This window comes from Oncorhynchus gorbuscha, linkage group LG01 (genome assembly GCF_021184085.1).
Source record: "Oncorhynchus gorbuscha isolate QuinsamMale2020 ecotype Even-year linkage group LG01, OgorEven_v1.0, whole genome shotgun sequence".
Taxonomy (NCBI): domain Eukaryota; kingdom Metazoa; phylum Chordata; class Actinopteri; order Salmoniformes; family Salmonidae; genus Oncorhynchus; species Oncorhynchus gorbuscha.
The window spans coordinates 71,190,898-71,204,457 of NC_060173.1; the positions used below are offsets into that span (position 1 = coordinate 71,190,898).

Below are 13,560 nucleotides of genomic sequence, written 5' to 3' on the forward strand. Positions count from 1 at the left end.
TTCACAAGGCTTATGAGTGCACCGCTAACTGATACAGCCCATTTCCATTAATTATTTTTTATTTAACCTTTATTTAACTAGGCAAGTCAGTTCCCCAAAACGACATGTTAATTTACATCAACATTCCAGTTGTGCACAAGAACAATACTGATTTGGAAATCTAAAAGCGAGACCAAGAGAACCCAGGAAGCCCACAGGAAGTTGTGAGACATGTCACCAAGAAGCAGGAAGTAAACAGGAATTAAAAGACAGTGGATAAAGAATGAAAAAGAGAGAAGTGAGGAGCAGCAACTGTATGTGGAGACTTGTCAATGTAGTATGCATCTCTTCAGCAGTTCCATAGTCACACATATTACTACGTTTTGTACCCAAAGTGAAAATTGATAATGGTTGTTAAAATAAGGCACTGAAGACATGATTTTGACAAGTGCGTTAATTGATTAATAAATCGCCAAGGTTTTGTAAGGAAAAGGAAACTATGTTTGACACATCCTCACTTAAGATATACATATATACATAACTACAACTAGCACAATACTGCCGAGTGTCTCCAATAATCTGACTTGCACAGGCAATGCCATGAGTATTTCAAGACAGAATATTACTAGTCAGACAAATTATCATAGAAAGAGAGATAAGAAGAATAGCAAAGAAAGGCTTGATTAAGTTTGAGTTAGTCCATTTTCATACTCCTTGCTATGTGTGATGCAGTCTGGTTGCCACTCAAGGGTTGTGTTCATTTGGGCGCACAACAGAACATGTTTAATAATGGCGCCTGAGGGCTCCTAACCAACTGTGCTATTTTGTTTGTTTTTTCACATAGTTTGAATCTTATTTTGTACATAATGTTTCTGGCATGTCTCATGATCGAAGAGCTTTTGACATCAGAATTACTCACCTCAAACTGGACAAAGATGATTCTTTAATGAGTCCGACGCAAATCATATAATGCTTTCCCGAGACCAGGCCAAAATCCCTGTCATTCACGGTAAGAAAAGACGGAAATACGGTAGGTGGAGGTCGCTGTGCCTTGTGAGAAAGGCGAGTGTGTAAACTGCCACTCCCATTCGTCCTATTGGCCAACATGCATTCATTGGAAAACAAACAGGATGATTTACGATCAAGACTATCCTACCAACGGGACATTAAAAAACGTATGTTTCACCGAGTCGTGGCTGAACAACGACACGGATAATATAGAGCAGGTTGGGGTTTCCATGCATCAGCAGGACAGAGCAGCTACGTCTGGTAAGATGAGGAGCGGGAGTGTATGTCTATTTGTCAACAACATCTGGTGCGTGACGTCTAATATTAAATAAGTCGCAAGGTATTGCTCGCCTGAAGTAGAGTACCTCATGATAAGCTGTAGACCACACCATCTACAAGAGAGTTCTGATCTATATTATTCTTAGCTGTCTATTTACCACCAGAAACCGATGCTGGCACTAAGACCGCACTCAACCAACTCTATAAGGCCATAAGCAAACAAGAAAATGCTCATCCAGAAGCGGCGCTACTTGTGGCCGGGGACTTTAATGCAGGCAAACAAATCAAATTTACCTCATTTTTATCAGCATGTCAAATGTGCAACCAGAGGAAGAAAAATATCTAGACCACCTTTACTCCACACACAGAGGCGCATACAAAGCCCTCCATTTGGCAAATCTGGCCATAATTCTATCCTCCTGATTCCTGCTTACAAGCAAAAACTAAAGCAGGAAGTACCAGTGACTAGCTCAATATGGAAGTGGTCAGATGACGCAAATGCTACGCTACAGGACTGTTTTGCTAGCACAGACTGGAATGAATATGTTCAATGGCATTGAGGACTATACCACCTCAGTCACAGACTTCATCAATAAGTGCATCGATGACGTCGACCCCAGAGTATCCGTACGTACATATCCCAACCAGAAGTCATTGATTACAGGCAACATCCGCATCGAGCTAAAGGCTAGAGCTGCGCTTTCAAGGTGCGGGATACTAATCCAGATGCTTATAAGAAATCCCGATATGCCCTCAGACGAACCATCAAATAGGCAAAGCTTCAATACAGGACTAAGATTGAATCCTAATCCTACAACAACGGCTTTGACATTCATCGGATGTGACAGGGCTTGCAAACTATTATGGATTACAAAGGGAAACCCAGCAGCGAGCTGCCTAGTGACACGAGCCAACCAGACAAGCTACATGCCTTTTATGCTTGCTTCGATACAAGCAACACTGAAGCATGCATGGAAGCACCAGCTGTTCGGGATAACTGTGTGACCACGCTCTCCATAGCCGATGTGAGACCTTTAAACAGGTCAACATTCATAAAGCTGCGGGGCAGATGGATTACCAGGATGTGTCCTCAGAGCATATGCGGACCAACTGGCAAGTGTCTTCACGGACATTTTCAACCTCTCCATAACTGAATCTGTAAGACCCATGTTTCAAGCAGACCACCATAGACCCTGTGACCAAGAAAGCAAAGGTAACCTGCTCAGCATTCAACACCATAGTGCCCAAAGCTCATCACTAAGCTAAGGGGTCTAAATACCTCCCTCTGCAACTGGATCCTGGACTTCCTGACAGGCAACCCCCAGGTGATAATGCTGATCCTCAACACCGGGGCCCATCAGGGGTGTGTCCTTAGTCCTCTCCTGTACTCCCACAACTGCGTGACCAAGCATGACTCCAACACCATCATTAAGTTTGCTGAAGACACAATAGTGGTAGGACTGATCACTGACAAGGATGAGACAGCCTTTTGAGAAGAGGTCAGAGACCTGGCAGTGTGGTGCCAGGACAACAACCTCTCCCTCAATGTGAACAAGACAAAGGAGCTGATCGTGGACTACAAGAAAAGGAAGGCCGAACAGGCCGCATTTAACATTGACGGGGATGTAGTGGAGCGGACCGAGAGTTTTAAGTTCCTTGGTGTTCACATCACTAACAAACTACCATGGTCCAAACACACCAAGACAGTTGTGTAGAGGGCACAATAACACCTTTTCACCTCAGGAGACTGAACAGATTTGGCATGGGTCCTCAGATCCTCAAAAAGTATTACAGCTGCATCCTGACTGGTTGCATCACTGCCCGGTATGGCAATTGCTCGACATCCAACCGAAAGGCGCTGGAGAGGATAGTGCCTACGGCTCAGTCCAAAATGTTCCTTAACAGCTTCTACCGCCAAGCCATGCTGAACAATTAATCAAATGCCCACCCGGACTATTTACATTGACCCCCCCCTTTTGTTTTTACACTGTTGCTACTCGCTGTATATTATCTATGCATAATCACTTTACCACTACCTACATGTACAAAATTCCTTGAATAACATGTACCTCCGCACATTGACTCAGTACCGGTACCCCCTGTATATAGCCTCGTTATTGTTATTTTATTGTGTTACTTTTTATTTTATTCTTTACTTTACTTAATCATTATTTTCCATTTCTTGAAATGCATTGTTGGTTAAGGGCTTGTATGTAAGCATTTCACGTAAGGTCTACATCTGCATGTGACGAATAAAATATGATTTGATTTATTTTAAAATGCTTTGCAACAGACAACGAAAACGAGGATTTCCTAGTTCAGATACACTACCTGCTCATTTCACTCCATGTTTGATCATTTTATCAAGTTTTATGCCCAATGACCATGACCAAGGTTTTGCTTCAGGCAACAATTTAGGAGTTTCCTAAAGCAGAAGCAGCTGTAGCTACCAAGCCCCAAGTGCATGTATACTGATTGTACAAAACATTAGGAACACCGGCTCTTTCCATTACAGACTGACCAGGTGAAAGCTATGATCCTGTATTAATGTCACCATCAAATCAGTGTAGATGAAGGAGAAGGGTTACAGAATAATATTTAAGCATTGAGACATGGATTGCGTATGTGTGCCAGAGCGTGAATCGGCAAGACAAAATATTTAAGTGCATTTGAACGGGGTATGATAGTAGGTGCCAAGCGCACCGGTTTGAGTTTGTCGAGAACTGCAATGATGCTGGGATTTTCACGCTCAACAGTTTCTTGTATCAAGAATGGTCCACCACCCAAAGGACATCCAGCAAACTTAACACAAATGTGGGAAGCATTTGGGTAAACATCGGCCAGCATCTCTGTGGAATGCTTTTGAAACCTTGTAGAGTCCATGCCCCAAATAATTGAGGCTGTTGAGGGCAAATGGGGGTGCAACTCAATATTAGGAAGGTGTTCCTAATGTTTAGTACACTCAGTGTAGGCATCCCTCACCCACCTAGCCACGTATCCATGTCCCCCGGATGGCCTCACCTTTGTTGTTTGAGATGCCATAGTTGAAGCCCTGTGTCCGGTTGGCCCCAATGGCTCCAGCAGCACTGTTGAAGGCCTGGACAGAAAAGGGGCTAGTTGGGGGGGTCTGGGCCCCATGCTCTAGCAGGGTTTGTTCTGTTGGGACAGAAGACAGAGCTGGACCACATTGGCTCCACCAAGAACAGCAACCAAAACATCCATTCACATCCATGTTAGATTCATTAAAGTGTCCAGTGAAAATCTCACTTTAAAAGTTAATATGTTGACTCATACCCAAATAATGCTGCTGACGTGTACTATACTCGTCATTGTGGCCAAAGCAATACAAACTAAAAAGTCACACTACCGTTCAAAAGTTGGTCACTCCAACACCATCATTAAGTTTGCTGATGACACAACAGTGGTAGGCCTGATCACCGACAAAGATGAGACAGCCAATAGGGAGGAGGTCAGAGACGTGGCCGTGTGGTGCAAGGACAACAACCTCTGCCTCAACGTGATCAAGACAAAGGAGATGATTGTGGACTATAGGATAAGGAGGACCGAGCATAACCCCATTCTCATCGACGGGGCTGTAGTGGAGCAGGTTGAGCGCTTCAAGTTCCTTAGCGTCCACATCAACAACAAACTATCATGGTCCAAGCACACCAAGACAGTCATGAACAGGAGATTGAAAAGATTTGGCATTGTTCCCCAGATCCTCAAAAGGTTTTACAGCTCCACTATCTGCACATCACTGCCAGGTATGGAAACTGCACGGCCTCTGACAGAGGGTAGTGCGTATGGCCCAGTACATCACCGGGGCCAAGCTTCCTGCCATGCAGGACCTCTATACCAGGCGGTGTCAGATGAAGGCTCTAAAAATTGTCAAAGACTCCAGCCACCAGAGTCAGACTTCTCTCTGCTACCACACAGCAAGCAGTAGTCCAAGAGGTCCAAGGGGATTCTAAACTGCTTCTACACCCAAGCCATAAGTCTCCTGAACAGCTAATCAACTGGCTACCCAGACTATCTGCATTGCCCCCCCCCCCTCTCTCTACGCAGCTGCTACTCTGTCATTATCTATGCATGGTCACATTAATAAGTCTACCTACACCTAAATATTACCTAAATTACCTCGACACCGGTGCCCCCGTACATTGACTCTGTACCGCTGCCCCCTGTATATAGCCTCCACATTGACTCTGTACCGGTAACCCCTGTATATAGCCTCCACATTGACTATGTACCGGTACCCCCTGTATATAGCCTCCACATTGACTCTGTACCGCTACCCCCTGTATATAGCCTCCACATTGACTCTGTACCGCTACCCCCTGTATATAGCATCCACATCGACTCTGACTTGTGTAGCCTCCACATCGACTCTGTACCAGTGCCCCCTGTATATAGCCTCCACATTGACTCTGTACCGGTACCCCCTGTATATAGCCTCCACATTGACTCTGTACCGGTACCCCCTGTATATAGCCTCCACATTGACTTTGTACCGGTACCCCCCTGTATATAGCCTCCACATTGACTCTGTACCGGTACCCCCTGTATATAGCCTCCACATCGACTACGTACCGGTACCCCCTCTATATAGCCCCGCTATTGTTATTTACTGCTGCTCTATAATTATTTGTTATTCTTATCATGTAACAAATAAAATTTGATTTGCTTTTAGTTTTTGTTGTCTTAAAGCAGGATTCCTAGGAACTGTTGAGCTGCTTTGTGAATATGGGCCCTGGTCGACAACGATTACAGAGGTCTCAAAGCAGTAAGGTAAGTAAAAAGGTAATTATAGGGGCTCTTACCTTCCCCTTGGCGTAGGTACTGGTTTCCCCCAGGGTCTCGGGCCAGAGACCAGGCCTCTCCTTTGTTGCTCTCGCAGAACTCCACCACGCTATTCTTGTCCAGCTGCACCCACGTCCCCTCTGTGTTGATCACCTGATGGACAACACAAGGCTCTTTATCCCTCTACACACACACACAGCACCATCCTCACAAATATCATCCCATCCCCTTATACAAAATGTACAACATCATTCCTACAGAGTAGGACTGCATTGTAGCTAGAATATTTGCATAGTTTACTGTATAAAGAGAATACTTTTAAGAACTTACTCTGAAAGTTAATCATATTGAAAGTTAAATGCATGTTTGTTTGTTTTGGTTTTGTAAAAGTCCTGAAAGAAAAATCACCACGTTAGACATGCAGATGGAAAGTGTAAATGTTAACAAGTGCTTAGAGAGAGAGAGGCATAGTGAGTCTTTCCATGATTCATTGTATCCTAGTAGTCCTCACACCCTATATCCTTGTCACCTTCTCAACCCTATTGGAGGAAGTCGTCCAAGGTTCCTCCCCTCAGACCACCTCCTCCAATGCGGTTTGAGAAGGAGGCGAGGATATATGACGTGTGGACTCAAGGAAAGATTCATTGAGAAAGAGCCGCAGAGCCATTGGTTTAGAGAGGGCATTCCAGTAAAAGCATGACACACCACATCCTCCTAACATAGGTCAAGAAGGCACCATTCAGCACTTTGGGTCAAGACATTTAAAGCGCATCAAAATGTGTCCCGAGAAATAAAGTCAACAGAAGGTGTAAGAGGGGAAAGATTAATCTGAGATACAGTATGGCTTCAGCATTTCAAGAATCCAATGTTAAAAACTTCTTAGGGCTGCAATGCCGTTAACGGGATCGATATGACAACAGCCAGTGAAAGTGCAGGGCGCCAAATTCAAAACAGAAATCTCATAATTAAAATTCCTCAAACATACATGTTTCGTATAACGTTTTAAAGGTATTCTTGTTGTTAATCCCACCAGTGTCCGATTTCAAAGAGGCTTTACAGCAAAAGCACCACAAACGATTATGTTAGGTGACCACCAACTCACAGAAAAACTGTGAGTTGGTCATTTTTGGCCATTTTTCCAGCCAAAGAGAGGAGTCACAAAAAGCACAAATAGAGATAAAATGAATCACTAACCTGATGATCTTCATCAGCTGACACTCATAGGACTTCATGTTACACAATACATGCATGTTTTGTTCGATAAAGTGCATATTTATATGAAAAAATCTCAGTATATATTGGCGCGTTACTTTCACTAGTTCTAAAAACATCCGGTGATATTGCAGAGAGCCACATCATTTTACAGAAATACTCATTATAAATGTCAATGCAAATACAATTCTTAGACATGGAAATATAGATAAACCTCTCCTTAATGCAACCGCTGTGTCAGATTTCAAGAAAACTTTACGGAAAAGCAAACCTGCAATAATCTGAGACGGTGCTCAGAAAAAAAAAATTTCTCCGCCATGTTGGAGTCAACAGAAATCAGAACTAACATTATAAAATATTCCCTTACCTTTGATGATCTTCATCAGAATGCACTCCCAGGAATCCTAGTACCACAATACATTTTTTATTTGTTTGATAATCAAAAATGTTTGATAATGTCCATTATTTATGTCCAAGTAGCTACTTTTGTCAGCGTGTTTAGTACACAAATCTAAATGCTCATGCAGGTCCAGCCGAACGTCGTACAAAAACTTCAAAAAGTTATACAGGTCGTAGAAACATTTCAAACTAAGTATAAAATCAATCTTTAGGATGTTTTTATCATAAATCTTCAATAACATTCCAACCGGAGAATTACTATGTCTGTAGAAAAGCCATGGAACGCAGGTCGCTATCATGTGAAATGTGCATGACCAGGACCTGGCTCTCTGCCAGACCACTAACTCAAAGAGCTCTCATCCGGCCCCACATCACAGTAGAAGCCTTATTCAAGTTTCTGAAGACGGTTGACATCTAGTGGAAGCCTTAGGATTTGCAACATAACCAATATCCCACTGTATATTCAATAGGGAATGAGTTGAACATCGACCAACCTCAGATTTCCCACTTCCTGTTTGGATTTCTTCTCAGGTTTTTGCCTGCCATATGAGTTCTGTTATACTCACAGACATCATTCAAACAGTTTTACAAACTTCAGAGTGTTTTCTATCCAATACTAATAATATGCATATATTAGCAACTAGGACTGAGGAGCAGGCCGATTACTCTGGGCACCTTTTATCCAAGCTACTCAATACTGCCCCTGCAGCCATAATAAGTTTTAAAAAGTAGTGAAGGATAAAAAAAAATGTAAACCTCAGAAATATCTCATCTGTTTCCAATGATGAATAAATTAAGATAATTGTATATAGTTAAATAAAAAACTAAAATGTATAAACGCAAAATGCTGTAGCCATTGGAGTGTGTTAATTAAAGAAAAGAGCCACCACACGGAGAATTGATAGAGCACACACCCACTCCGAGACATTTTGTGTATTCACCTTTTCAATAGAAAAGTACAGTGCCTTCAGAAAGTATTCACACCCCTTTACTTTTTCCACACGGTTGTTTTCCAGCCTGAATTTAAAATTGATTAAATATAGATTTTTTTGCTACTGGCCTACACACAACACCCTACCACATAATGTCAACGTGAAATTATGTTCTTTGAATGTTTTACTAATTAATAAAAAATGAAAAGCTGCAACGTCTACAGTCAATAAGTATTTAACTCCATTGTTATGACAAGCCTAAATAAGTTCAGGAGTAAACATTTGCCTTTAAAGTTGACATAAGTTGCATAAGTTGCTTATTGATGTTACTGAGGGAGAGAGAATGCAGAACATTTACATTCTGTCGGAACATGTGATTGTTAGACCTCAGGGATCCTATGGAAAGGAGAAGGGCCACAGTCCGGTACAAGTCAACAGGACAGCCATGAGTTGGGGAGGAGTGAGGAATTTAGGCCGAGGTCAGGTCAGATGAAGTGAGAAAGAACAGGCATCACTAAAGTCCTATATAGCAGAGATGTATTGGCTGTCCATATGTATAAGGAGGAGACTAGGCATAGGAGGGTTTAAATACCAGTGCTTGTGTAAACATGTTTTTGTCTTATGCAGCTGTGTGACCCAATGGGTGAATAAACTTGGTTTGAGCTTTACTAGTCGTCCGTGAGATTTTACCATGTTTATTTAGTATCTAACCACTACAAAGATAAAGGTGTCCTTTCTAACTCAGTTGCCAGAGAGGAAGGAAACCGCTCAGGGATTTCACCATGAGGCCAACGGTGACTTTAAAACAGTTACAGAGTTTAATAGCTGTGATAGGAGAAAACTGAGGATGGATCAACAACACTGTAGTTACTCCACAATACTAACATAACTGGCAGAGTGAAAAGAAGGAAGCCTATATAGAATAAAAATATTCCAAAACATGCAACCCGTTTCCTTCAAGGCACCGAGGTAATACTGCAAAAATGTGGCAAAGCAATTAACTTTTTGTCATGAATACAAAGTATTATGTTTGGGGCAAATCCAATACAACACATGTTATGGGTCCGTCTCTCAACATCCCTTCGCTCTCCCTTTCCTCCACTGACCCAAAAAGGACACAGTCTTCCAGATGATGGCAAAACTCGAGTTGCACCGCATTATTTCTGCCTCATACACAAATTCATGTTGTTACTCCTATTAACAGAGAAAGTTAAATATTATTTGATATTAAAAAAGACCCAAGTCGCTAATAACAACACAAGCCTAAAGATCCACTTTCCTCCTCATTCATTACTGCTGCACTGCTCATTGTAGCGCTGAGTGGAAATAGGAAGAACGTGCATTTTATGGCTTATAAGTGTTGACAGTGCTGAGTAAGAACTTAAACATGAACTCACTCAAAAAACAGCAGCTCTTTGCTCTATTCATATTCTCTAGTGTGGGGTTTTATGCCTGCTAAGTTACTGCAGACTGGGTCATCTGATTGGCCAGCGGTGACATAGTGTACTTGATTTCCTCTCCAGGCCCACCGAGAAGGGAGAGTTTGTACCTTTACACAAATGAAATGGCAACAGTTTGCCTACCCAGCACGCAGGGCAGCTGAATTGGCACAGTTTGCCTACCCGGCACGCAGGGCAGCTGAATTGGCTGCACCTACCACCAACAGCCCGAGACTACTAAAAATAAAATAGGAACACAAGGCTTTATCATTGTTTTTTTTACATAAATGTTTGGCGATCAACTAGAAATGCTAGAAAAGTCCATCGCGATGACCGGTTGGTGATCATGGTCTTACAGACTTATCCAGAACAATTCACAGCTGTAATCGATGCCAAAGGGACTTCAACAAAGTACTGACTCGGGGGAGTGAATACTTACATAACAGATATTTCTGCATTTCTTTTTCAAAACATGTTTTCATTTAGTCGTTATGGGTTATTGTGTGCAGATTGGGTGAGAGAAAAACATGTATTTCATTAATTTTGAATTCACACTAACAAAACAAAATGTGAAACAAGTAGTTTCTGAAGGCAAAACAAGTCAACCAATTTACAAGCAAAAGGGGGAGCAAACTAAACGCATTACAACGACTTCGGTCTGTGTTAGCAAAGAGAGCAAGGTAGAGGGCAACAAAAGAGACAGGCATAAGAACAACTGTGCTGTAGTTCTTATGCCCATTCTTTTAGTTATATCGATATTATGCTCGTTTGTGTTGCCCTTTTCTACTCCTCTACTTTGACTGGAAATATTTTTTATAGATACTTTTTATAGATAAATTATAATCTATCGGCAGTCACTATAAATCATTTAAGTCACACATCATATCTTGCCTACTGCCTTGACCTTGTTCCCAAGTACTAACATTCCAATGTGGATACCCCTAAGGTTTGGGCAGTTTCTGATGTTGTGACCCGAGGGGCCTGTCTTCACTACCTTATAAAGGCCAGGGCCGCTGCCGCCCTGCCTCACCCTGCCCTGCTCCCGCATGGAGGGGCCCGTCTTCACTACCTTATAAAAGCCAGGTCCGCTGCCACCCTGCCTCACCCTATCCTGCTCCCGCATGGAGGGGCCAGTCTTCACTACCTTATAAAGGCCAGGGCCGCTGCCGCCCTGCCTCACCCTGCCCTGCTCCCGCATGGAGGGGCCCGTCTTCACTACCTTATAAAAGCCAGGTCCGCTGCCACCCTGCCTCACCCTGTCCTGCTCCCGCATGGAGGGGGCCTCTTGGGAGGTGCGGCCACTGCCACCCTGCCTCACCCAGTCCCGCTCCCGCATGGAGGGGCCCGTCTTCACTACCTTATAAAGGCCAGGGCCGCTGCCTCCCTGCCACACCCTGTCCTGCTCCCGCATGGAGGGGGCCTCTTGGGAGGGGCGGCCGCTGGCGCTCACCTCAACACACTGCTCCAATTGGCCCCTGGCCTCCTGCAAGAGGTAATTGATTAGCATTAACACTAGGTTAGAAGACCAGTCAGTGGGCGAATAGTAATGGATTTGTCTGATGCGATGACATAGTTTCATCCTGATTCCTTATAACTATGAGTCATATGAGAGAGGACGTGACATGACTAGTGTTTCAGATTATCAAATGAACAAAGTTCCAGCATAGCGGTTACAGCTTTACAGTAATGTCCACAGAGCTACCAGTTCAACAAAACCAGTAGGATCCACTCTCTCTAACAAATGTTGACAGAGCCTAACGGTTACTTAAATATTGCAGCAATGACTAACACATTTTCGACACCCTGTGAGTATCAAGTGCACAGCTGGTTGTTGGGCTGATACTGTCTCAATGGCATAAATTGTACAAGAACACAGGCCTCATTAACAACACCACAAAAAAGTTCTCAAAAAGTGTGCTGACAAAGTATGATAAATGCATAAATAAAAATGTATCACTTCATACTGCACAGACTTGAAACATGTTTCAACTGTCCATTTACCTAACCATAAACATTGAACATGTGTGAAGAGTACAGTGAAAGTAAACCTAAAGATTTAAAACAAATTGCTAGTAATACTATGAATTTGATATTCTACATCAACTCGGCAAATTGTTGCATCAATGTTTCTCTAAAATAGATATGCCCAAAAGGAAATGGTCGATTCAAAAATGTTATCAAGAAAATGCAGTGTGGGTAAGGCATGCTCTAACAAATGGGCCCACAGTACTAGACAATATGCAATATGTCATCTACCTTCTCCTACAAAAGCCACATGTAACTTACTGACGTCAATGTCATTATGTTATCAATTTTCATCAATCGAATTTCAAGTGAAATGATAAAAGTTATCACAGCACAGACAGCATAACAATTTAACCTTAAATGAAAAGCTGATTCCTAAAGGAGAATGGAGGTAGAACGACCGTGTTCTTAAGATAAACTATTCAGAAAGTCATGCAACTGTGGTTAAAAAAAATCTTGTCCGTGATGGTCAGAATTATAACCTAACAATTTCAATTAACAGGTTAAAAGTTCTTAATGTGTTTGAGCCAATCAGTTGTGCTCTGACACGGTAGGGGTGGTAAAAGACCAAGTCCATATTATGGCAAGAACAGCTCAAATAAGCAAAGAGAAAATGACAGCACATCATTACTTTAAGACATGAAGGTCAGTCAATCAGGAACATTTCAAGGACGTTGAAAGTTTCTTCAAGTGTAGTCGTAAAAACCATCAAGCTCTATGATGAAACTTGATTTAATGAGGACCGCCACAGGAAAGGAAGACCCAGAGTTCAATAGAGTTACCAGCCAAAGAAATTACAGCCCAAATAAATGCTTCAGAGTTCAAGTAACAGACATCAACATCAACTGTTCAGAGGAGACGGTGTGAATCAGGCCTTCATGGTCGAATTGCTGCAAAGAAATCACTACTAAAAGGACACCAATAATAAGAAGAGACTTGCTTGGTCCAAGAAACACAAATAATGGACGGTGGAAATTTGTTCTTTGGTCTCGAGTCCAAATTGGAGATTTTTGGATCCAACCGCAGTGTCTGAGACACAGAGTAGGTAAATGGATGATCTCTGCATGTGTGGTTTCCACTGTGAAGGAGGTGGTGTGATGGTGCTTTACTGGTGACAGTGGAAAGGGAAAAGGGTGGCAATTTAGAAGAATCTCAAATATATTTTGATTTGTTTAACACTTTTTTGGTTACTAAATGATTCCATATGTGTTGTTTCACTGTTTTGATGTCTTCACTATTATTCAACAATGTATAAAATAGTAAAAAAGAAAAACCCTTGAATGAGTAGGTGTCCAAACTTTTGACTGGTACTGTATATACTGCATTTTAGTCAATGTCACTCCAACATTTCTCATCCTAATATTTACACATTTCTTAATTCCATGATTTTACTTTGAGATGTGTGTATTGTTCTCTCCACATTCTTTTGGAGAGAATGGAAACCCAAATTGGTCTACACGGACAAGTTCTGGCTTGGTTTAGATCTT

The 13,560-nt window shown here is 42.3% G+C and overlaps 1 protein-coding gene across 4 annotated transcripts in view; it reads right to left on the reverse strand.

The window, feature by feature from the left end:
- LOC124041573 (E3 ubiquitin-protein ligase MYCBP2-like) overlaps positions 1-13,560 on the reverse strand; it is a 233,183-nt gene that overhangs the window by 63,029 nt on the left and 156,594 nt on the right. For all 4 annotated transcript variants that reach the window (XM_046359324.1, XM_046359315.1, XM_046359308.1 and 1 more), the window contains 2 exons: positions 6,087-6,219; positions 4,288-4,422 (listed from right to left, as the gene is read on the reverse strand). In XM_046359324.1, the coding sequence (XP_046215280.1) occupies positions 4,288-4,422; positions 6,087-6,219 (268 nt within the window). The remainder of the gene's footprint in view (positions 1-4,287; positions 4,423-6,086; positions 6,220-13,560) is intronic.